The sequence below is a fragment of the Ruditapes philippinarum genome, unplaced genomic scaffold (assembly GCF_026571515.1).
Source record: "Ruditapes philippinarum isolate M1 unplaced genomic scaffold, ASM2657151v2 ctg3865_1_1_1_1, whole genome shotgun sequence".
Taxonomy (NCBI): Eukaryota; Metazoa; Mollusca; class Bivalvia; order Venerida; family Veneridae; genus Ruditapes; species Ruditapes philippinarum.
Genome location: NW_026859436.1, coordinates 84,585 through 109,926, shown reverse-complemented (window position 1 = coordinate 109,926; position 25,342 = coordinate 84,585). Strand labels below are relative to the sequence as shown.

General features: G+C 33.4%; 1 protein-coding gene across 1 annotated transcript; it reads right to left on the bottom strand.

The window, feature by feature from the left end:
* Positions 1-365: 365 nt before the first annotated feature.
* On the bottom strand, positions 366-24,275 carry LOC132756524 (AP-1 complex subunit beta-1-like). Its single transcript, XM_060747617.1, has 18 exons — positions 24,171-24,275; positions 15,542-15,587; positions 15,078-15,183; positions 14,492-14,552; positions 13,124-13,255; positions 12,784-12,900; positions 12,074-12,220; positions 11,166-11,320; positions 10,376-10,516; positions 9,810-9,975; positions 8,998-9,288; positions 8,148-8,404; positions 7,342-7,576; positions 6,588-6,826; positions 5,763-5,892; positions 2,587-2,758; positions 1,883-2,037; positions 366-1,378 (listed from the first exon to the last, which is right to left on the bottom strand). The coding sequence occupies exons 2-18, from the start codon at positions 15,576-15,578 to the stop codon at positions 1,304-1,306; spliced, it is 2,616 nt and encodes an 871-aa protein (XP_060603600.1). The 5' UTR covers positions 15,579-15,587; positions 24,171-24,275; the 3' UTR covers positions 366-1,303.
* Between the last annotated feature and the right edge of the window lie 1,067 nt (positions 24,276-25,342).

The following is a 25,342-nucleotide window of genomic DNA, read 5'->3' as shown; positions in this document are numbered from 1 at the left end:
TTGGTTATATATCAGCAATTCCATGCTTAAATCTGGATTTTTATTTTGGTATCACTTAAACATGTTTGAAGTAGCTGAATATATCTAAATCAATGCAGACTTGTAGATCAAAGGCTATCTCCGAAGTCATTGACATTAAAATATTCGAAATACTGAATTCTTACACCTAGGTGTTGAGCATGTCACATATTTTAACTGTTCTTTATTATTACACAAATCTCTCCAACTACTTATAAATATATACGCATAGAAATGACCATCAACTTTTCTAGTACATGAGCTTATAATGGGCATCTCCAAATCAAAAGCAGTTTAAGTCTATATTTCACAATTTTAGGGATAAATTATACAAAATATACAACCTGTGAGTATGAAATTCTTTATTTGTATGTATTGCACTAAACATACAGTTATATTCATTTAAATAACAATATTTAAAACTGATAATACATTTTCACAACAAATTGTTTACTTTCATTCTTTGTTTTTGTTTTTAAAACCTTAACCAAAATGCATGTTTGTATAACACACTTAAATGGTATATGAAGACTATCATATATACATGCATATATATTTATGTACAGCAGGTAAATCAAATTGGTAAACCAAATTTTAGTAATCAGGTAATCTTTCAGGTAATTAATGATAAGTTAAAACATCATTTCAATAAATTATCTTAAATATAAGCACACAAAAATTTCACAACATCACACAAATCTAGTGGTCTAATAAATAAACAATATGTGTAAAGTTTAACTGTCAACTGTTTCTAAATGTATTCTTGCATCTTTTCAGGTGTTATCAAATATGACATATCATATACATGTTTAATTAAAATATCTAAAACGGATGCTCTTTAATATTACACAATTTCTATTCCATGATAATTCAATGTTTATTTCAATGATAATTCCTGTTAAATTTGTTGATAATTCCATTTCAGGTTGGTGATAACCCGTCAGGTTCAATTTAATGATAATTCCAGTTCAATCTGTTGATAATTCTAAATCTATTCAATTATTATTCCACTTCAATTTGTTGACAATTCAAGTTCTTCTTTATGATAAATCTAGTTCTATTTGTTGATCATTTCATGTTAACAAAATATTTTTGATGATAATTACTGGGTAGTGTACTATTTGATGATAATTTCAGTTATTTTCCATATTTTCCAAAAGATTTATAAATCCCGTAATGGATTTTTTTAAGCACTGGTCACCAAATCCAATAATGCATTTTTTGTTCTATATAAAATATTCACCAATTGTAGTTAATTAAAATGTTGTTGTTGTTTTTATTGGGTCTAATTATGTAGAATGTTGACATAAACTTGTCTGACAGCTTCATATACATCTACAGCTCTTGACTTTAATGATAACTGAAATTAGATGACAAAAGTTCATATTAGATCTTGGTGTGACATAGAATTTTCAAAGGCCCATTTTAGCTCTGATGTAAGTGACATGTCTCCAAATAATGGACCCCAGGAGTGAATTTGATAAATTTGAGTATAAACTTACGTATATGTCACAAACGTAATATAAGTTGGAGTTCTTGAATTCTTGCTTAGCAAATAAGTAAAGAAATTAGTCATGTGCTAGGCAACTGTGTTTTTAATAAACTGAGTACATAATGGTGACAAAAAATAGAAGTAGTGACACAAATAATTTGTCACAAAACTAGTTGTTGTTTTTTTCTGCCAATAATAATTGGTTGAAATAACTCGAAATATGGACAGAAGAGTATATTTCTGATAATCTGATAACCTCAAGAAAATATGATAAAAAAATTGGCTCTTCTTTCTTCTCTTTAATTTAAATTAAATGTTTTTGCCAATGTTATACTGTTAAAGAAAGGGAAATAATCTGTGTATACAACTTACCACAAATGTTGGATTAGAGGGCTGTATTTTGAGTTCTGCTAACACCCATATTCCGTTAGTTAATTTTAAGGACTGGTATAACATATCCTGACCTTCTACATTTCTCTTTGCTATGGTAAAAACATTGTTGTTCCTTAATTTCTGAGATACTGTATCTGTAAAACAAAAACATAATACAATATTTTTTTATTAATTTTTCTTATTCTTTGGTTAAAATCAGGTTTTTACATGTATTATATTATTTTATAGAGGATATTGAACGAGAGTAGGTTCAATACTGAATTTACTGAACAAGTTGCATACAGACTCACATAATCTTACTTTATTCAACACATTCAGTAATGAACCTACACAAATGGAAAATTCTATTTATCACATACACCCCCCCCCCCCCCCATCCTTCATAAAAAGACTGTTTAAAGTGTAAAAGAATTAGGCCTGGTGAACCACACGGATGTTACTCTGAACTTTTTTGTAATAATAAATATTATCTGCAACATATAACCAAGAGTGATTAGTCTTTGCCATCAGTGTAAAAGACAGACCAGATCACATGGATGTTGGCAGTAATATTTTTTAACTTTGATGATGAAATTCCTTAAACTTCGAATGGACTGATCCAAATTCAAAGCAGAGCAAATCCATTACACAAATTCAGCAAGTAGCCGGTTAATATTTTATATATAACAATAACATATACTAACCAGCACTGTGTTGGTCATTATTTATTGTGTACTGAACCTCGTTACTGGCTGGAATGTCTTTCCATGTAGCTAGGAATATTTTTTTCTCCATTTCTCCATCCTCTGCGAACAACACATGTAGTGGTACTTGTGTGGATAGGTAGAAAACATCTATATTGTTCTTAATGGCAACCTGCAATTAAAGAACATATTGCTACCTTATTTATAAAAAACAAACAGAAACTTTTACACATATTTTATAAAAAATAAATTATATAACAAAATACATTATATACTTTAAACATAAACCTAGAAATAGATGATCTTAGTACAGTTTCAAGTTATACTGGTACATTTTAGGTCATATTTCATGTTTCACAATAAATCATTATAATTTTTTTCCTTGTCTGAATCTTGGTGCAAGTGATCAGGCACTTACAGTATTAGGCATTCAAGAAGAACCACCAAAGTTCCATAATATATCTGGACACCACAAACAGCATAGCTCTCCATATATAAATACAGTCAAACCTTTTGGTGGCATTAACACATCACCATAGTGACCTATATAATTATTTAAAATCATCACAATTAACATGAAAGGAGAGCAGTGGCTTAGTGGGTAGGGTGTTTGTTGATCCCAGGATCTTGGATGGGTCACAACTGTATTTCTTACTATGACAAAAGTACTGGCTTGTTCCAGAAAGAAGACTTGGAACCAGAAAGTGGTTAATTTAAGATACAAGAACTAAAACTAAAGTTTAACTAAACTGAGAAATACAACACTGAAGATATTGTTTACAACATACATGCAATAAAGATGCAACAATGGTTAGAAACTGGTTAACCAGTAAGTTCACATGTAACAAGATATGTTTGTAAAACATGTATGCCCCCTATCAGCAGCCAATTATTCATGTGATAAGGTAATTATGCATGACTTCTGACCCAGTGATCAAACAATTAATAAGGGTTATAAAGTATCTACTGGTCATGACCTTGACCTTTGACCCCTTGACCCAAAACTCAATAGGGGTCATCTGCTGGTCAAGACCAATCATCATACAAAGTCTGAAGTTCCTAGGCCTAAGCGTTTTTAGTTAATTGATCAGAAACCGATTTTACTTACAAGGTCAATGTGACCTTGACCTTTGACCCCTTGACCCAAAATCAATAGGGGTCATTTGCTGGTCATGACTAATCACCATGCCAAGTTTGAAGTTCCTAGGCCTAAGGGTTCTTTTATTATTGATCCGAAACCGTTTTAACATACAAGGTCAATGTGACCTTGACCTTTGACCCCAAAATCAATAGGGGTCATCTGCTGATCATGACCAATTACTATGCCAAGTTTGAAGTTCCTAGGCCGAAGCGTTCTTTAGTTATTGATCAGAAACCGATTTTACTTACAAGGTCAATGTGACCTTGACCTTTGACCCCTTGATCCCAAAATCAAAAGGGGTAATCTGCTGGTCATGAAAAATCACCATACCAAGTTTGAAGTTCCTAGGCCTAAGCGTTCTTAAGTTATTGATCAGAAACCGTTTTTACTTACAAGGTCAATGTGACCTTGACCTTTGACCCCTTGACCCAAAACTCAATAGGGGTCATCTGCTGGTCACCACCAATCATCATACAAAGTTTGAAGTTCCTAGGCCTAAGCGTTTTTAGTTAATTGATCGGAAATCGTTTTTACTTACAAGGTCAATGTTACATGACCTTTGACCCCTTGACCCTAAAAACAATAGGTCATCTGCTGGTGATGACCAATCACCATACCAAGAGTGAAGTTCCTAGGCCTAAGGGTTCTTAAGTTATTGATCGGAAAGCATTTTTACCTACAAGGTCAATGTGACCTTGCCCTTTGACTCTTTAACCCCAAAATCAGTAGGGGTCATCTGCTGGTCATGGCCAATCACCATACCAAGCTTGAAGTTCCTAGGCCTAAGGGTTCTTAAGTTATTGATCTGAAACTGCTTTTACCTAAGAGGTCAATGTGACCTTGACCTTTGACCCCTTGACCCCAAAATCAATAGGGGTCATCTACTGATCATGACCAATCACCATACAAAGTTTGAAGTTCCTAGGCCTAAGGGTTCTTTAGTTATTGATCGGAAACTGTTTTTACCTAAGAGGTCAATGTGACCTTGACCTTTGACCCCTTGACCCAAAATCAATAGGGGTCATCTACTGATCATGACCAATCACCATATCAAGTTTGAAGTCCCTAGGCCTAAGGGTTCTTTCGTTATTGGTCGGAAACCGTTTTTACCTACAAGGTCAATGTGACCTTGACCTTTGACCCCTTAACCCCAAATCAAATAGGGGTCATCTACTGATCATGACCAATCACCATATCAAGTTTGAAGTCCCTAGGCCTAAGGGTTCTTTCGTTATTGGTCGGAAACCGTTTTTACCTACAAGGTCAATGTGACCTTGACCTTTGACCACTTAACCCCCAAAATCAATAGGGGTCATTCTACTGATCATGACCAATCACCATATCAAGTTTGAAGCCCCTAGGCCTAAGGGTTCTTTCGTTATTGATCGGAAACCGTTTTTACCTACAAGGTCAATGTGACCTTGACCTTTGACCCCTTGACCCATAAATCAATAGGGGTCATCTACTGATCATGACCAATCACCATACCAAGTTTGAAGTTCCTAAGCCTTAAGGTTCTTTACTTATTGATCGGAAACCGTTTTTGCTTACAAGGTCAATGTGACCTTGACCTTTGACCCCTTGACCCCAAAATCAATAGGGGTCATCTACTGATCATGACAAATCACCATACCAAGTTTGAAGTTCCTAGGCCTTAAGGTTCTTTAGTTATGATCGGAAACCGTTTTTTGCTTACAAGGTCAATGTGACCTTGACCTTTGACCCCTTGACCCCAAAATCAATAGGGGTCATCTACTTGTCATGACCAATCAGCATACCAAGTTTGAAGTTCCTAGGCCTAAGGGTTCTTTAGTTATCACTCGGAAACCATTTGGTCTACGGACCGACGGACCGACAGACCGACGGACCGACGGACCGACAAGTGCAAAGCAATATACCCCCTTTTCTTCGAAATGGGGGCATAATAAAGTTAACCAGTAATAAAGTTAAGTTAACTGGTAAAAAAGCTAACTTGTCATAAATGAACCAGTAATAAAGTAAACCTGTAATAAAGTCAACCAGTAATAATATTTACCTGCAATAAAGTAAGAGGCTCCATTTTTTGTATTGGGCCAGTAGTATTCAAAGGTAATGAAGTGCTAGCACTCTGGTTTGGTGGCAGGGGACTGCGAATATTTAAAACTTGTGCCGGCATTAACCCAAAACTGCAATAAAAACCAATTTATTGTACAGTGCAGATTTAGATTACATCATTTTTTGCTGTATCAGAAAAACAGATAATCACAAAACTCAACTCTATCATCACAAATATTTTCTACACTGTTAAATGCTAAATAAACTTTACACAATCCTTTGCTAATTTCCTTAAGTTTGGAATATATTTTTGTTTCATCTTAAAAACATATTTTGCAAAATAAACTTTGTTTCAAAAAGGGATTACTATTTAATGAAACAAATCCTTACCATACTAAGTATATCTTAAAATCTACCTGTCCATCTTTCCATATGGACAGAAACATTTATCATTTTTAGGTAAAATTTCAAAATAAGTATTGACTGAATAGCAAACAGGGTCGAGTGGTTAACATGTCGGACTAGTAATCTAATGATCGCTAGCTGCATGGGATCAAACCCTGTTTTTGGGCAAGTTGATGTTTCCTTGAGCAAGAAACTTTACACTCATTGCTAAGTACTTATTGGTTCCAGATTCCAAAGTGTGTCTATAGACCTATAGCTTCCTACACAATCAAACTAAAATAGATTGGTATAAACCAAACAGATCTGACCATGATAAAATGGTACGATCATTATCACCTGCCACCAGCAGGCTTATAGTCCAGTTAATATGAACTACATATTATCAATAGACAGATCTACAAATCGTATAATATAAAATTACCTATTTTTATTAAACTGTATAGCAAAGCCTGTCATAGGCTGCATAGCTTTGTTTGTAAAAGTCAGTTCCATATTAATTTGGTTATTTTTCCGTGCAAAAGTTCCAGTGATTTCCATCCCCTTTCCTTTCGGAGCGGGGAGCCAAACTTCTTGTGGTGGAATGTATGATTGAGACTGAGGCATTCCAAAAATATCGCCAAGTCCACCCAGCATATCTCCACCCGATGGTCCCCCACCAAGCTGTAATGAACATTCAAACTTTAAAACTAAGCACACTAACTTAACATGAAAATTTAAATACATTTTCTGTTACACTATATTTAACATTACAACAAAATTAAGATGTGAAACATAACTATGATATATAGAAGATCAGATATAAGGTGTTTTAAATATGACATAAAAAAATTCAAAGGAAGTACATGTTTACTCATAAATGACTAGATCATTTTCCAGAATCTCAAAACTGTTTTGCTCCAGATTGCTAATTTTTTTCTGTCATTTAAATAAATATTTCTTACAAGAATTACTTGCAATGATAGCATTTAATATCAATTACGAATTTAAGTTTTTGGGGAAGTGAGAAAAAAATAAAACAACAGAAATTTATGTCACCGTATCTGCAATACTGTAGAAATTTGCTAAAGTGAAAAATAACAGAATAACTCCTGCCTATTGTGTAAAGATTTTTACAAAGCCAAGGAAAGGCTGTTGTATTAATCAATTATGCAAAGGTTAGGTAGAGAAACACATACAAGATTATCCAGCCCCTCTCCGAAGATGTCCATACCACCACCACCACCACTGGCCTGTGTCTGTACCGGGGGTTGTTGTGGGTACATTTGTTGCTGCATCATTGACGGTCCTGGGCCGAGATCTATATCAAGGAGGTCACCAATGAGTGAGTCAGCACCAGGTATGACTGTAGTAGGCTGGGGTGGTTGTTGTGTGGTCTCTGTTGGTGCCGACATCTCCTCAACTGTGCCTTCTCTATATAACAAACATACAGTAGTCTTGAAAACATTTCATATAGGACTTGTAATCAACTCTAAATTGATTAAAATAACTTTCTTCAAATTATTTCAAACAGATGGGATAAACACCATTGACAAAGATAATAGTAACCACTATTAAGAACAATTATATCAAAATACACAGTACAGACATCTTGTTAATTAACTATTTATACACAACACTTTTCTTTTATAAGACATGCTTGTTTAACTTGGTTTACCATCTGTTTTGTTATAGTGATTCATACAAAATTGAATAAAAAAACAATATTCTTCTATTTAATGATTAGTGAACAATGGTTTAAGTAATAGACTCAAGAGTGTCTCAATAAGCTTAAAGCTTCCAACACAATTAAACAGAAACATATACATGTAAACAAAACTTTGAAAAACCTGAAGAATAGCAACCAATTGCCCACTACAAAAACAGTTAACTAGGAGCATTGGTATGTAGTTCATAATAGTCATTTAATATAAACCCTATAAAGTCTAATAATTGACACAAAATCTAAGGATCATACAAAATCTTATATTATCATTAAGCTTACTGTTGAGATTTAGCTGGTAAGACACGTCTTTGACCGCCACGTCCTTCAACAAATGCATTAGGAGGTTTATGGTAGACGGATGCCAGACTTGAGATATGACATATCAGTTCATCCAGCAACGTCGGCTCAATCAGGTCAGTCTCCTCCGAGATAAGAGGCTTCTCCGCAAGGACAACTTCCTTTGCAGCAGCAGGATCTGTCGACAGCAATCTCCAGTATATGTATCCTCTGTCACGCAAGTCAGGATTGTCACTGTCCTGAATGAAGAATGTAAATATGTTTTATAATGTTATATTTATATATAAGCTGTGTGTAAAACATAGATCCAATACACGATAGTCTACCTGAGGAGGGTGAAAAGTTAAGAGTTTTACACTGGCTACAGAACTGAATATAAAGCTTGATAGTAAATATTTACTGTGATAAAAAGGCTCTGCCAAACAGTAACCCAAGAGCTAGATAGTGCCCTTTTTTCTAATAGTAATGTAAATTTACAACTTCATTCATACAGATGGAATGACATCATCCTAAGCATGCAATTCATTCATCAAAGATGCGTTGGAATGAAGACAAGATTTTCTTGCACCAGTGCAAACAATAGAAAATCCTGTCTGATATGCAAGAAATAACATGTATGTGTACAATACAGTGTATTTTAATGGAAGTTGTAAAAGAGCAGGGAAAGGAAATAAAATAATGCTGTCATCAATCACTACGCTATTTAACGTTATTCATTGCAAACCTCCTATAAAACTGCTGAAGTTAACAGAAAGATTTAGCTAATCCATGTTTCAACTTCATTACCTGAAGACAATATAAAATAAAAGATCAATTTAAGTATTTCACAAACCTGTGTGGACAGACTAAGTACTTGCTGAACAAGCTCCTGGGTGTCTGTAGGCCTCTTCAAGAACAGTTTCACGATGGCTGTCAACAGTTGTAGTTGAACCTGCGTGTTCTCATCCTGGAATCCCTCAAGGAAACTTTCCAGAAGTTCATCAGCATTGTCAATACGTTCTGCATACTCTCCAATGATCCAGATCATTGAGGCGCGAGCTTCTGGCTCATCAAGAGTGTCTAAGTTCTCACACAGTGTGGCAATTATGCTTTCATACTTATTTGGGTATTTACGGAATATATCCTAAAATGATAAAATATAAAAATTTCTATTATTGTAACATGTGCCTGACGAAGTTGAAGAATGTTATTGCTAAAAATTTAAGCTCATTTAACACTAACCATACTAAATATCTTAAATGACTAATTTATCTTTCAACCTAAACAAAACCGATTATCATTTTTTAAGGGCAAATTTCAAAATATGTACTGACTGAAAAGTGAACAGTGCAGACCATGGCCACACAGCATGGTTGTGCCAAGGCCAGACCAAGGCTTAATGAACAGCATACCAGCAGAATTTTTAATAATGAATAAACAACATTTTTTGCTGAATTAAATACTTTCAAAATTTTGAAGTATCAAGTTTCCAACATAAAGTTAAGATTTATAATTCATATCATAAATAAAATGATTGATTGACAAACAAGAATAGCAATGAAGATGTAAAATCTAAAAAAATTCTTGAATGTCAAACAAAAGTATTTACATATTTTTTATCAACTGTTAAAAAGAGATAAACAAGTAATGAAAGAAATTTTTTACCTTGATAACAACAATAGCCTCCTGTACAACATAGTTGACCTTGGTCTGTATAAGATCTAACAATGTGCTAACACACCTCTCTGCCGCAGGCTCTACCTTGATGGCACAGCGACCAATAGCTCGAACAGACTTACGTACAAAATCTACATCAACTTCTGTGGCATATCTGAAAAATTAGAGAATAAAATAGAATTGTAAAACTAATATTACCATTTCTGTTTAGGTTTTTGTTTGGTTTTAGGTTGAGGCTGGATTCAAACCCAAAGCAACAAGGGCTGAGCAATCCAAACACATTAACCTTAACCACTCCACTACATAGTCACTCAATATCATTGATATTCAACCAAATTATTAAGAAAATAATAAAAAGAGAATTACTTACTTCCTCATTTACAAAATTTTAATTAATTGGAATTTTAATGTGATAAGAATCTTATTTTTTTAAAACATTCAGTAAAGTTTTGAATTTTCATCATGATTAAGATTTAAATCAGCTTCATAATACAATATTACTTTCATACAAATGTTAGCTGCTGTAGCAACATTATGGAAAGTACTATACTTACTCTTTAAGTTCAGCAAGGACCTGTGCGATGTTAGACTGGCTGGTTAGTCGTATCATGATATCTAGTTTCTCCAGCTTCACGTATATAGGATCATTATACTTTACAAAGAATACTTTCATCTCGTTCTTCAAGATGTCTGACCTGTAATAAAGAAAATAGCATAAATATACTTGACCTTAAATCTGCTGGAGTTTTTTTTAAATGAACTTTTTCAGCTTCCATTTCTAGAACTGTCCATTATCAATTTGGGGATATTGGCCTATTAGCTTGGTCAGACTGTGTGAATGGGCACTGGTGGCAAAGGCAAAATATTTGCCTGTATTTAATACATGTACTTATACTTTTTCATCTTTTTTTGGCTACTGGAAACCTAGTTCCTATTATCCTAGTAACAATTAAGAACAAAACTTCTGCATTATAAGACCTTCAATAACTATTTTTTATCTTAAATGGTTGTAGTTCGACTAGAAACCCTACACCAACATGTACAGAAAGCAGAAGTGAACAAAAACTTAACATATGAAAATCATTTTCAATGTTATAGGTTTCTGTAATATTTTTTTAACAGGTTTCTAGTAATGATTCAGACTTTCTGTTTAACTGATTTTGTCGTAGAACATCATGTTCAAGACAAGCCACTTAAACACAGTGCCATCATTTCTGGAAACTTTTTGGTTTGTATATCAAGCTCATTGCAGGCAGTTGGACAAAAATGTAACTTAACAACTTATATACTTATAAGTTCTGCAATACTGCACAAATTATTATAAAATATGGTATAGACACCTACCTTTTTTGTACAATCAAGTTGATATTCCTCAGAGCTACATATTGTATTTCTGGCTCGGCTGAGAGCAGTGTGACAAGGGGTGGGGCTAATTTCTTCACCAGTGATGACACGTAATCGCCTGAAGTGTCCAACATTTCCATCAGCTTCATCACAACCTAAAATATCAAAATAAAATATAAAATTGACAGTTTTTGTTATTTATTTCATCGAGATTCAAATCTTTATACTACATCAATACACCTTTCTGTGATGATTTAAGTATCACAACAACAGCTTGATTTCTTAAAGCCATGAATAATATCATCAATATCATTCAGTGACAGACCATAAAATTTTGTTTTTAAAAATTTCAGGCTTAAGATCCTGTTACAGCAACAATTATCAATAACATTTTTACTATTAATTTTTTTTATAATAGAAATGTCTGTTTATCACTATTAATACCATTAAAACAAAGCACTGCCAAGGCAACCATTATTATCTTAAAGACCCATTATGCCTTACAAATGCAATCATTTTTATTTTACAAAAAAATTAAAATATTTGTTATCTTGTTACAGTTCCTCAAAAATACTCATTTGCCATAGAGATGAACCACCTTTCTTTTGTTTTGTTGGCAATTGGTATTAATAAGCCCTTATAGTGAATGTCAATTTGTTTTGTTGAATTGGTATAAATTATAGTGAAGTCAAAATACTACTTCATTAAATTTTGCTTCAGAGCTACTTTCTTCAGCTGTTAAACATCTAAGATATTCTAAATCCATTATTAAAACATTATTAAACACATGTTTGACAATTCTAAAGAATTTAATAACTATGGATTCTTATGAATAATGTGCCTTTTAAGATGGATGTGGATTTGTTGCTTTGCGATAACGAATGACTTCTAGAATATTTCAGGCTTACCCTTGACAGCAGAAGAAGCCACCACAGCCTGCTATTAAGCATGGGCCCTAATCGTGGTGCTGACTCTCTCACAAATACTCTGCTGCCTCCCTCTCCATCTTTAGGTGTTAGTTGAGATTGAATTCCAGAATAAATACCTGACCCCACCTAGTAACAAAGGATGGAATGTCATATAATGGATGGCACATTATTGCGCAAAGGCTTAGAATTTTTGGTTCAGCCTATTAACAGAAAAAAACTATGGCAATAAGATAATAAAGCAAGCGAAAAAAGCACGATGGGACTTATCAAATTTCCATGCGCATTTTATGTTATAAAGTATGGATTTTCTTAAATACTTTGAATTATTATTTTTAGGTGGTTTTTTTTCCTCTGTATTCAATACTAAACAGTGTCAATTTTTTCAGATTCTGCTCTAATTGGTATTTTTAATCTCCCAGCTTTTCAGATAAGGAAAACTTGGGTTTAAACATTCAATTATCTATAACTACCTGTTAAAGCCCATCTTAAATTAAAGAAAATGTCAGACAAAATAAAGAATAATAGTTAAGATTGTACAAATTCAGCTTTACAACTTACTGCAAAATGAGAGGTCTTCAGTATAAGCCTATTTTTTTTTACCGTAACAAACTTTCTTCTACATGCGACCAATCAACACCTAATTCAATAAGTTATATTCAACAAATTTAAACAAAGACTTTACTCGGTACATCATTAAGAGCAGCTAAGAAGCTTATGATGGTTCCCGAGTCATCTCTAACACCTGCGGCCAGCATTAGGGGAGCATCCATAATCTCTGATATAGCGTGCAACAGCATTGGAACCACCTGTCAATATATAGTAACATGAGTAGTTGCTTCTAAAAATAATCCATGGTTAAACAAAATTTCTATCTTATACTGTCTGATAATATAACAATAGTGGATGATACCAGACTATATCCAGATTATGCTAGTCATGCTAATTTTCAAAATCTCTTATACATCAATGTTTGCATAGACATAATCACATCAGATACTACTTGCTAACACAGTACTAAATGATTATTACCATAGGGTTGGAATCTGACAGAAGGTCTTTGAGAAGATCCAAGAATCCCTGATCCTCCACAAGCTGTGCATTTATATCATGAAGTTTAGCTACACATACAGCTGCTGTCTTCCTCACATACGGATCTTCATCCTTCAAGGTATTAAATAAAGCATAGTTTATTACATACATGTAATATATTTTCCTAAAGTATTAGTATCCAATTTCTCTAGTTTGTAGTAGATTTATTAATGTACACAGAATCATATCCCATTGCGAACTCTTTACAAAGCAATAAAATATTTTGTTTAAAAGTCTAAGTTTAATAGAAGTTTTTCGATCAATAACGGCCTTATGTTTCAAGAAACTCCTATAAAAAATACCATAAACATTTAAATTTCAGAACATCTTAACACTACTTCAGGTACACTTTTCATAGTCTGTTTTTTGTATGGCTAATTTTCATTTTATTAACCCTATTCAACAGTTAAATATCTATAGGACTTGTCCGTCTTTCAACCTTACGACAAAACCATTGAAAAATTTGAAGTATACAATGCTATACACGACTGAAATTAGTGAACAATTTAGATCATCATCAGACAGCACAGATGTAACAACATATCTTGTCTCAAACTGGTCGCCAAGGTGTTGCCATTTATAGGCTGCTTACATTCTTATAACTAAACAAAGCCAATTTAAGCTTTTAATTTATTGCCATAACATTCTAGATGCTTTCAAAAGTAGATCCATGTACAACAAAAAAGAAATAATTAAATAAGCGATAAACCTACCTTCAAGCCATTTCTCAGGGCTTCACACAAAAATACTCTGTGATCTTGTCTACTCTATACAGCCCAGTTCTGACAGCTAAAGCCCGGATCAGCAGGCGAGTTAAATCCTCACAGTCCTTCAAAATAGTAAACCATAATCTGAACTTTTCGTTTCTTGCGCTCTATTTTTACACTTCATTCTAAAGATTTATTCAAGTTGAGAACCTCACTTAATTGTATGCAAAATTGGTCATTTACACAAACAGCCAGGTGAAGTAATTGAAAATTTGCCATTTACATGTGAAATACATTGTTATTCTAAAATATATTTGATTTTATGCTGTTTCTTAAATATGGGACTTAGGTATTGATGGAATTGATGAATACCCTTAGCCATTTTTCTCCTTAGATATTTGCAAAATATTTCAGTAATATACATTATCATACAGCATAGATATTTCACCTATAAAAGTGCTATAAGTCTTTCAATATTGTGACTCAGCTAACAAACCTTGACAAATGTGTTAAACAGCCATAATGCGCCATATCAGCAATCTGCATATAATAGTTATACACCGTTTGATTTTAGCCATAGTTCTCAGATATTAGCGTAAACCAGTTTCTTCAACTCCAGATTGTCTGTCTGCATACAATTTACAACATCTGGGAACAGTGCACTGAAAACACACACAAAAATTTATGTAAAATTTATGTATGTCCATGCTGAAAGATTGTTTTATATACTCATACTCTGTACTTTGTACCGCCAAAATGTTACTTGGCGATGAACATGTATATGTTTTTGCCAATAAATTATTTGACTTGACTTGACTTGACTCATTCATATTTTATTTTGGAAAATATGCCAGTTCTTTTAATTCATGGCTGATTTTAATGTAGAAAATACCACATTTAAATCAAACGTTATCCCTCAAAACTTATGATTACGGTTTCCAGCAAGACAACAAACTGTATGACATCAAATGCCATTCTTAGTTAGAACCCTCTCAAGTACTACCTTTGCATACAGTGCCCACAGGGGCTATTCAACAGATATAATCACTTTATATACATGTATGAAGATTTAAATGCTCTTAGTTTTATCTTTAAAAAGCACAAAGACTTTTTCAAAGGAATAACATTCTGTCTTTTCTAAATGTATATATAAGATATAAGCAAATTTTGTATATTTTTCTGCTTACCTCACATCTTTTCCAACTGTCATGCTAGCAATGACTTTCTTAACAGCCTCCTTTTTCTTTTCCTTCTTATCACTGTTTAACTCCGCCTTCAACTCAAATATCTCACCTGAAAAATAAAGAAATAACTTCAGAGTGCAAATTTACAATAAATTGCCTCAACGACGATATGCACATCTCCTCTTGGTATTGAAGGTTCCCATGAAGATTTGTTGAATTCCAGTCAGTAGTTGCAGAGAAGTAGCGCGGAAACTAAATTCGGACTGACAGAAGGACAACGCCAAAACAATATCCCCCCTCCGGATTCCATCAGCGGGAATAATAACTGCACATCTGAATCATGTATTATTCTACAAAAATGCATTTAAAATTTATATCTCTTTTCATTAATTTAAATAAGGTAAAAAAGGTGTATATGCAGTTACTTTGTCACTTATAATGGACAAATAACTATTTTTAAGCCTTACCTTTCTTGGTGGTGGTGAAGTACTTTGAGTCAGTCATCTTTAGTGTCTGTAACAGAAAACAGAATTTGTAGAACTGTATATTATTATATGTTTAGTTTAAAGTTTTTTATGTTTAAAGTTTACATCAATATATGATAAACAACTATATAATAAGGACCAGAGTATAAGCAAGATCAAAAACATGTTAGGCTGATACATGTATAATGCAAACTCTGGTTACCCTTCTTGACCAGTGTCTCTACCAGTCAGGATTTTTTAGATAATTTGTGACCCACTACTCTGAAAAGAATGGGTCATCAGCTATTTTTAGTGTTGTTTCACAATTTTTGTCATAGGGAAAGCAGTTCCAGTTTTCCAGTCTTATTTTTTTACAAACAACACTAAAAAAGCTGATTTCAATAAATTTTATTGTCAATTGTTAATTTTTTTAGGTCATAATTATTTTCTCATAAATTACTAAAAAAACTTATTACAATTTTTATGATAATCGTGAAATAAGTTTAGATGTTGGCAAATTTCAATCTGTTTTAAAGATTCTCTTTTCATCAAACCAAAGCACTAAAGACAACAAATACTCTACTGCTGTAATTTCTTATTTATTTATTACGTCGTCAAGTTCAAATTATTGAAATATTTTTGTTATTCATTTCTAGATTTGATTCATTCTTACATAAAAGAGCACTTAGAACTGACAAAACTGACATGATGACTTATTTAAATGTGATCTTGACATTTGGATGACCTTGACCATTAAGGTCAAATATGAATTTTTAATTTTATTTGTTTCAAATTTTATTTTTTTAGAAATACTCTTTACTATAATATAGTTCTGTCAGCATTATGACTTAAAAAATAAGAAAAAGTCCAGCGTGATACTGTTCATTATATCAAATTAACGGAAACAGAAAAGTGCGGTACCCAAGAATACCAACCTAATTAGCATTTAATGTTAACTGTTAAAAGACCCTGTATAATTAAATTCATTTCACATTGATAACTTTACAGCATGTCACAGTTCAGTTAACTAATTTGGGGAGATAGTGTGTAAGTGGCCAGACAGCTTAGTCAGTAGAGATCCGTAACTTCATAATCATATAGCTCAGACAGAGTTTAATTCACATTGCTCTGTAACCCTGAGAATTTTGAGACAATTGCAGTTGCGTAGCAAGCAAGGGGGTTTATAACCATTTTTCTTTTATAATGAAATTAAATAAAAAAGGTTATTTTTTCGTTTTTCGTGAAATATGGTATATATTTTCACTCAACATGATAAAATGCCATGTGAAAATATATTCCATATTTCACTCAAATGAAAGAATATTCTCTTATTATTTTCATAGACCAGATCTTATTTTCGCTTTACACGGCAATTTGAGCTATTTTCTTACGATGGTATTTTCGGCTTAAAATTCACTTTTAAAAATATTTTTTGGTTCTGAAATTTATTATTTCATTCACACAAATCAATTATTAACAACAAAAATACGTTTTTAATGCATAATATCAAAAATAAATCTTAATTATTTTCGTAGACCCGTCTTATTTTCGCTATACACGGCAATTTGAGCTATTTTCATATGATGTTATTTTCGGCTCAAAATTCACTTTTTAAAATATTTTTTGGTTCTGAAATTTATGATTTCATTCACACAAATCAATTATCAATACGTTTTTAATACATAATATCAAAAATAAATTTTATTTTCGTAGACCTGATCTTATTTTCACTATACAAGGCAATTTTAGCTATTTTCGTATGATAGTATTTTCGGCTCAAACTGCACTTTTTTAGATATTTATTTGGGTTCTGAAATTTTATTTCATATTTGCTGTAAAATCATTCAAAGAATGCATGAATACATAACTAACATAATTATTTAAACAGATAAATGCACTATTTTAAAAATAAATCTAATTTTCGTAGTGCGATCTTATTTTCGCGAAAATAGCTTATTTTCGGTATCTATCTATACCGCAGTTTGTTGGAAAAGAGTCAACTCGGCCCTACACCAACTAGGCACAGTTCAACTCGGCACGGGTCAACTCGGCCCACTTTACAAAAATATATATAACGTATTAACTTTGCTTTGCATGTTGTTCAGGTAAATGAATAATAAGAAATATCTTTATTAAATTCTTCTTTGAATTTATTAAGATTAACATTATATATTGTGTTACATAGTTACATTTTTTCTCTTTCTTACATCTATTTTATTCACATAATATCGTTTTCTTATTTAGTGATATTTTTTGTTACCAAATTTAACGTTAACGTTTGGCGCGGCTTAAGACGCCGCGTTACGTCATATTTTATCTGGGCGGAAATGCAATGATCATAACAAATTTAAACACGTTCATACAGTTTATAAGCATCACGACGATACATTTAAAACGCCGCAATAGTTGGTATGTTTATTTATTTGTTTAAAAATGATAATTTATATTAGGATTTTACTGAATGTATCTTAAATAAGATTATTTAAGTGTACTGTAATTAGAGCTCTATTTAAGTAAAATATGTTTAGTTTATTTGAGAGGTAAATACAAATGTTTTGATTGATGATCGTACGTTTATTTTTATGTTTTGATATACATGTAATTATCTTTGTATTTTATGTAATGATTTATTTTTATTCTCTTTTGTACAGAGAATCGTTCCACGTTTGACGTTTCACGTTTCCCGTTAATAAACGCATTCTCACTAACACTGGCGTCGTGTGTTTATAATTCTCAACTAGAGTTTAACAACTGTCAAGTCGAAGGTTAAAGACCTACTGAGCAGAAGGTGGAAATGGATTCTAAAAGGTTTCCTGACGCGATGAAGTCGCGAACTGCACACCTTAGTCAGCTGACGAAAACATTTAATGAACTGGAACGTTTAATGTTATCATCAGAAAATTACGACAAAGTACATGAAATGTACAATAAACTTTGTGAGAAATATGAACATTTCAAGGCAGCACATATTCTATGTATTGATATGTGTGAGGATACAGAAAAGTTGAACTTAATGGAAAGTAATTTTACCAGTCAAGTTAAGAACTTTGCTGAGTTTAGTGAACGCTACTCAGAGTGGAAAAAATCTGTGAACAATACAGAAGATTGTATTTCAGTGAACAGTCGTGTTACGAATAATTCGTCAGTGCGTTCGTCACGATCTGAAATGCTTAGTGCTAAAGCAAGGAAATTGGTTGCTGAACAGAAATTAAAGACTTTGATAGAAAAGCAGCGCATTGACAAACAGCAACGAAAGTTGCAACGTGAACGGGAGGAGCTTGAAGAACGTAAACAATTACTTGATGTGCAAAGTGAAATTGATCAAGCTCAGGTTGAAGAGGCAGTATGGCAGCAAGACGCAATGTTTCCGGCTCCGGTGGTAACAACTGACATACCACAAACCAACACCGCTACACACATAAACAGCGGAAGTCGTGCAGACGACATTCATATGACGACAGTCGTTCATTCACAAATACCGGATGTGATGTTAAATAAAGACGTTAGCAGTACTGCGCGTAGTATCGGATACAACGAAGAAAGACTTAATGCAGACAATGATCATCTATATAACAGGAGGGAGGTTTCCGGAAACCAAGTAACGGTATGCGACGTTTCCATGGATACTTCTGATACAGCAGTAAGCTATAGAACCAACACCAAAGGTAAGGTGACTAGCGATATCAGTAGCATCGACATGGCATTCAACAGACTAGCGTCTACATTACAGGAAGGGTTTAATTTGCCTAAACCTGAATTATTAACATTTACCGGAAGTGCCATAGATTATTGTAAATTCATTAAGAATTTTGAAACAAACATTGAATCGAAGATTCTTGATAACAGACTTAGGTTAAGTTATCTTATACAATATTGTACAGGCGAGGCAAAGTCTTGTATAGAAGATTGTGTGTTGTTAGAGTCCGATGTAGGTTACGCACGTGCACGAGAAATATTGAAAACTCGTTATGGTAAACCTCATGTTATTGCTAGATCTTATATTGAAAAATTAGTTTATGGACAACAAATTAAGTCTGGTGATAGTGATAGCCTTTCAAAACTTGCTTTAGATATGCAAAAATGTGAGATAACTCTTTCACAGTTAGGGTTTGTTTCAGATGTTGATAATACTGAAAATCTTAGGCGTATAGTTAAAAGGCTACCTTTACACTTAAGAACAAAATGGGTTGATGTAGCACACAACATTAATATTGCTGGCAGGGAACCAAATTTCTCTGACTTAGTAAAATTTGTAAATGAGAAATCTCAAGTTGCTTGTTCTATATATGCCTTAGATCTTGTTAAAGAAAATACACAACCCAAAGCTATTAAAGCATCCAATTCAATGTCTGAAAACAATAACAAGGCTAGATTAACGACATTTGCTACTCATACTGATACGCACAAAGTCCGAATTGAACGAAAATGTTATTGTTGCTTAGGAACATGTTCTGATTTGTCAAAATGTCAAAAGTTTAGCTTATTAACTTTGGCTGATAGGCGCAAACTGATTAATAAATTCAAACTTTGTTACAATTGTCTTAAAGGAAAACATATGACTGATACATGTTATAGGCAAAATATGTGTAATGTTCCCGACTGTAATGGAAAGCATAATACGTTGTTGCATAGTTGGGCGAAGTTTAAGTCTGACCACACAGTTACACATCCGTCAGTAAATTGTGCTGCTACAAGCGGCTCCTGTGTCAAGGCATGCTTAGGTATCATACCCGTAGTGGTCACTAGCGAGAACGGAAGCACGTGCAAGACATATGCTCTTCTCGACGACGGTGCAGATAAGACTTTATGCGATGAGCGTTTGTTACAAACATTAAATCAACCTGGAAAACCAGTGTCATTCAATATTGCTACCGTAAGTTCTACCGGAAGTACAATATCTGGACAGGAAGTAAATTTGCACGTGCGAGCTGTAGCCGGTGTCAATGATGTTCATCTTAAGAGTGTTTGGACAGTAAAGAGACTTCCAATTACAACTAAATCTGCCGCTAGAAGAGATCAGGTTCGTAAAATACCCCACCTGTCGGACATTGAAATTCCTAACGTTGACGTAAGTGACGTCATGCTTCTTATTGGGACGGATACTCCGGACGCGCATGTTCCGTTAGAGGTGCGAGCGGGGGCAAGTGGTCAACCATATGCTGTCCGCACTTGTCTTGGATGGGCAGTTCGTGGACCAATTAGTGACGTTATTGACAAAGGCAGCGCAGTTAATATCCACTATGTCCAATCTGATGACGTCACACTTCAAAATCAACTTGAAAAAATGTGGTCTACAGACTTTGTTGATGCGATTCATTGTGAAGAAAAGGCTATGTCGGTTGAAGATAGAAAGGCTATGACAATTATGGAATCAACTTTGGTTCACGAGCCTGATGGACATTATAAAATGGGCCTACCATGGCGAGATGAACATACAGTGTTACAAAATAACCTACCTCTTGCACACATACGATTGCAGCACTTAAAACGAAGACTGTCACGTGACCCAGATCTTCATGAAAAGTACACTACGACAGTAACAGAATACATTGAGAAAGGCTATGCAAAATTGGTCAACAATAGAAACAACCCAGGTCGTGTTTGGTATCTCCCACATCACCCTGTAGTTAATGAAAACAAACCAGGCAAAGTAAGAGTAGTATTCGATTGCGCGGCAAAATATAAAAAGACATCTTTGAATAAGCAACTACTTCAGGGACCCGATTTAATGAATAGTTTAGTTGGTGTACTAACGCGCTTTAGACAAGATAATATTGCACTTATGGCTGATATCGAAGCGATGTTTCACCAAGTGCGAGTAATTGAACGTGATTGCGATGCTCTGCGATTTCTATGGTTGCCAAATGGGGACATGACGATAATTCCAAATACATATTGTATGCAAGTTCACCTTTTCGGTGCAACATCATCTCCAAGTTGCTCAGCTTATGCGTTGAAAAGGACCGCTGAAGATCATGCGCACTTGTTCGAACCGGAAGTCGTGACAACAATTAAACGAAACTTCTACGTTGATGATGATGATGATGATGTAGACAATGAACAGAAGGCAATTAATTTAGTTCGTGATTTGCAGTCAAACATGAGTAAAGGTGGTTTTCGACTTACTAAGTGGATCACTAATAGCAGAGCCGTTCTTGACACTATTCCTGACTTTGACAAAGCGCAATCCGTAGTTAACCTTGCGCCAGGTGTATTCCGAAAAGAAGACCAGTATGCTAAACGTTGGTGGCGCCAAGTTCAGTATATGGCCGATGTGTTTTGGAGGCGTTGGACACGCGAGTATTTGCCATCTCTCCAATGCCGCCAGAAGTGGCAGAAATCAACCAGAGACGTTGTCGAAGGTGATCTCGTGCTGGTAGCAGACGAAAACATGCCAAGAGGACAGTGGCCTCTGGGCAAAGTAATGAAAGTAATAAAAAGCCGAGATGGTCATGTACGTAGCTGTGTGGTTAGGGCACGGGGTTCAGAATTAGTAAAACCAGTAACAAAGCTGTGTTTGCTAGAAGGTTCAGAATGATAAAAAAGAACAATATAAATTTAATGTGAGCACGTATCTTTACGTAGAAAAGAATATGGCAATAATTAGCCAATGTTTTGTTAAAAGTAAATCTCGTTTAAGTGCAAAAAAGTTAAACGTTAATTTACGTTTATAGAGTAAGATAAAAGCTAGATTTATATACATGTAATATCTAACACATATTTGTGTTGTTAATTGGAAATTAATTGAATTTTGATTGAAAATGCTTGTAATTAAGTTTATATCAATAAGTGATACTTTGCCTAAAATAAATTTGTTAGTTGATTTATTGAAATTATAGTAATTCATACAATATCATTAACAAAAGTGTATTTGTATGTTTGTTTATAAATTATTTATTGTTACGAAATAGTAATTATTTCATGGAGGGGAGTATTAAATTCTTCTTTGAATTTATTAAGATTAACATTATATATTGTGTTACATAGTTACATTTTTTCTCTTTCTTACATCTATTTTATTCACATAATATCGTTTTCTTATTTAGTGATATTTTTTGTTACCAAATTTAACGTTAACGTTTGGCGCGGCTTAAGACGCCGCGTTACGTCATATTTTATCTGGGCGGAAATGCAATGATCATAACAAATTTAAACACGTTCATACAGTTTATAAGCATCACGACGATACATTTAAAACGCCGCAATAGTTGGTATGTTTATTTATTTGTTTCAAAATGATAATTTATATTAGGATTTTACTGAATGTATCTTAAATAAGATTATTTAAGTGTACTGTAATTAGAGCTCTATTTAAGTAAAATATGTTTAGTTTATTTGAGAGTTAAATGCAAATGTTTTGATTGATGATCGTACGTTTATTTTTATGTTTTGATATACATGTAATTATCTTTGTATTTTATGTAATGATTTATTTTTATTCTCTTTTGTACAGAGAATCGTTCCACGTTTGACGTTTGACGTTTCACGTTTCCCGTTAATAAACGCATTCTCACTAATACTGGCGTCGTGTGTTTATAATCTTATTATTATATAATTATACATTGTACTTCTGCCGAAATAAAGTATATTTACAAAAAAAGTTAATATAGATCTAATAAAAATGTGTTTCCTTACATGCATTTTGTTTGTAAAGTAATATTCAAACAAATATGAAACAAAAACGTGTTTTCTTAATAACATAAGCTATATAAGCACTGTTTGCTCTTTGTTATATTTATAAACTCTTTTTGTCTCCACCAATTGACAGTCTCTTTTTGAACTACGTAATAACCGAGGTAAATCGAGTGAAGAAAGACAAGAATTGTTTCCCTTAGTTTCCCTTCGCTCACAAAAGAATGCAAATTTAGCAGTGTTCATCGCTAGTGCGATTTAATGTCCAATTTTAAAATTTATTACACCAATTAAAAGCTGGTGATCTTACTCTTGGCTTCCTCTCAGTATATATTCAACACATTGTTTGACACTGAAGGTATTTAAATTTACAGTTAAACCTACCACGAGTCAGAAATATCTTTATTGGCAATTCTACTGATAAGAAAAGCCTGTCTGCTGCTAGTTCGGAAACTGTCAATCCGTGTTTTATAAAATAATTACAATTATTACAATAAATACAGATAACACAAACCTAAATATTAATAATTGAAAAGTGGGCCGAGTTGACAGACCCGTGCCGAGTTGGAAAAGGGCCGAGCTGACTCGGCGGCCGAGTACGTTTTAGGGCCGAGCTGACCCGGATTCCAGTTTGTTGGGCTATGTGATAACGGCCGGTTCGCCGAGTTGGGACATCTAAGGTATGCATATTCCAAAGGTTCTGGGTTCGAGTCCCAGACACTTTAAGGCTGCACATAATTTTTCTTACTCTGTAACTCAGAATTAAATACGGAAACCTTGACAAGGTTCAAAAATTTTAAGCCAAACTAAAATTTATCGATATTGACATGACTATTTCTTCACTTCCGGTAGTCTTTCGGCATAATTTATCTTTAAATTAACGACAAAAGCACTTATTTATACCCGTAACCGGATACAGTTAGCAAAAGTTGAAAAAGATAATTGTATTTCAGGCAATATGTATTCCTAATAAACGTTAAAACGGTGAAAACATACTTACTTTTATGCCCTTATTCCAAAATATATAGGAGGTGGGCTGGAACTTCCGGTTGCTTATTAATTTGATCGGACACCGCTAAAACTTTCTTCTCCAAGGTTAAACAACACTAAATAATTTTAGGCTTTAAAGTACTACATATATCAATTAACATGTCGGCTTCAATTAATTATCCCACTTTTAACACAGATTAGTATTGCATTTATCATAAATAACATACAAACAGGATACCCTGTTTGGTGACATTGAAAAATGCTGCAGTTGAAAAAACAGTACTGTAGTTTCAGGACAATATGGGGCCGTTTTTATAACCATTTAATACCTAAATGCAGCATTCAGGAAATTACAATGTGTATGTCATCATGGACATTTCAGTACTCATCGAAGTTTATTTACGAACATCTATTATATTTATCATGAGACAAAAAAGGAAGCCATGAATTTTTTTCTTGCAAATGAATTTGTTTAAAAAAAAGTCTCATATCAATTTTTTTTAATAAATCAGAGATGTAGATAAAAATAGACATTTGTAACAGAAGGTGTCTAGGAAGTTGCATATCTCTGTTATCTATGTCTCTTAATAAATTAATAAATAAATGGGTAGGCAGGCAGGCGGGCAGTCCTGAAGGCGAGCGAGCAAGGGAACGAATGAACGAACAAGGAATGAATGAATGAATGAATGAATGAAAAACCACTAAACTACATTTTGTGTCCAATTTTTTTATTCCATTCATTGTGATTCATACAATTTTTTATTGTGTAAACCATATGAGTTTCATATCTTGTTTTAAGTAAGGTTTATTTATTAATATTTTCTCTTACTTTATTCGGGGAAATATATATAAACACATACATTGCCAACATGTATTTAAAACATTAAAAAATACAACAGAAATATAATTATATAAATTAAGTTGTATGTATTATGCTTCCATATGATTGGCCATAAAGCTAAAGGCTTACATCCTATGGGATACAACTATATGAACAGTAAAAATAACACACTAAATTAAATAAATCATAAATAAATTATAAACAGATTTGCTTTTTTTTTGTTTGATGTGCCTCGATCTTTGTATTCTAGCATTTATCTAGTAAATGTTTCTCTTAATTAAAACAACATGAAGTGCTTCAAGCTAAACCTTAAGTACGCCTGACATTTAAAGAAGCATATA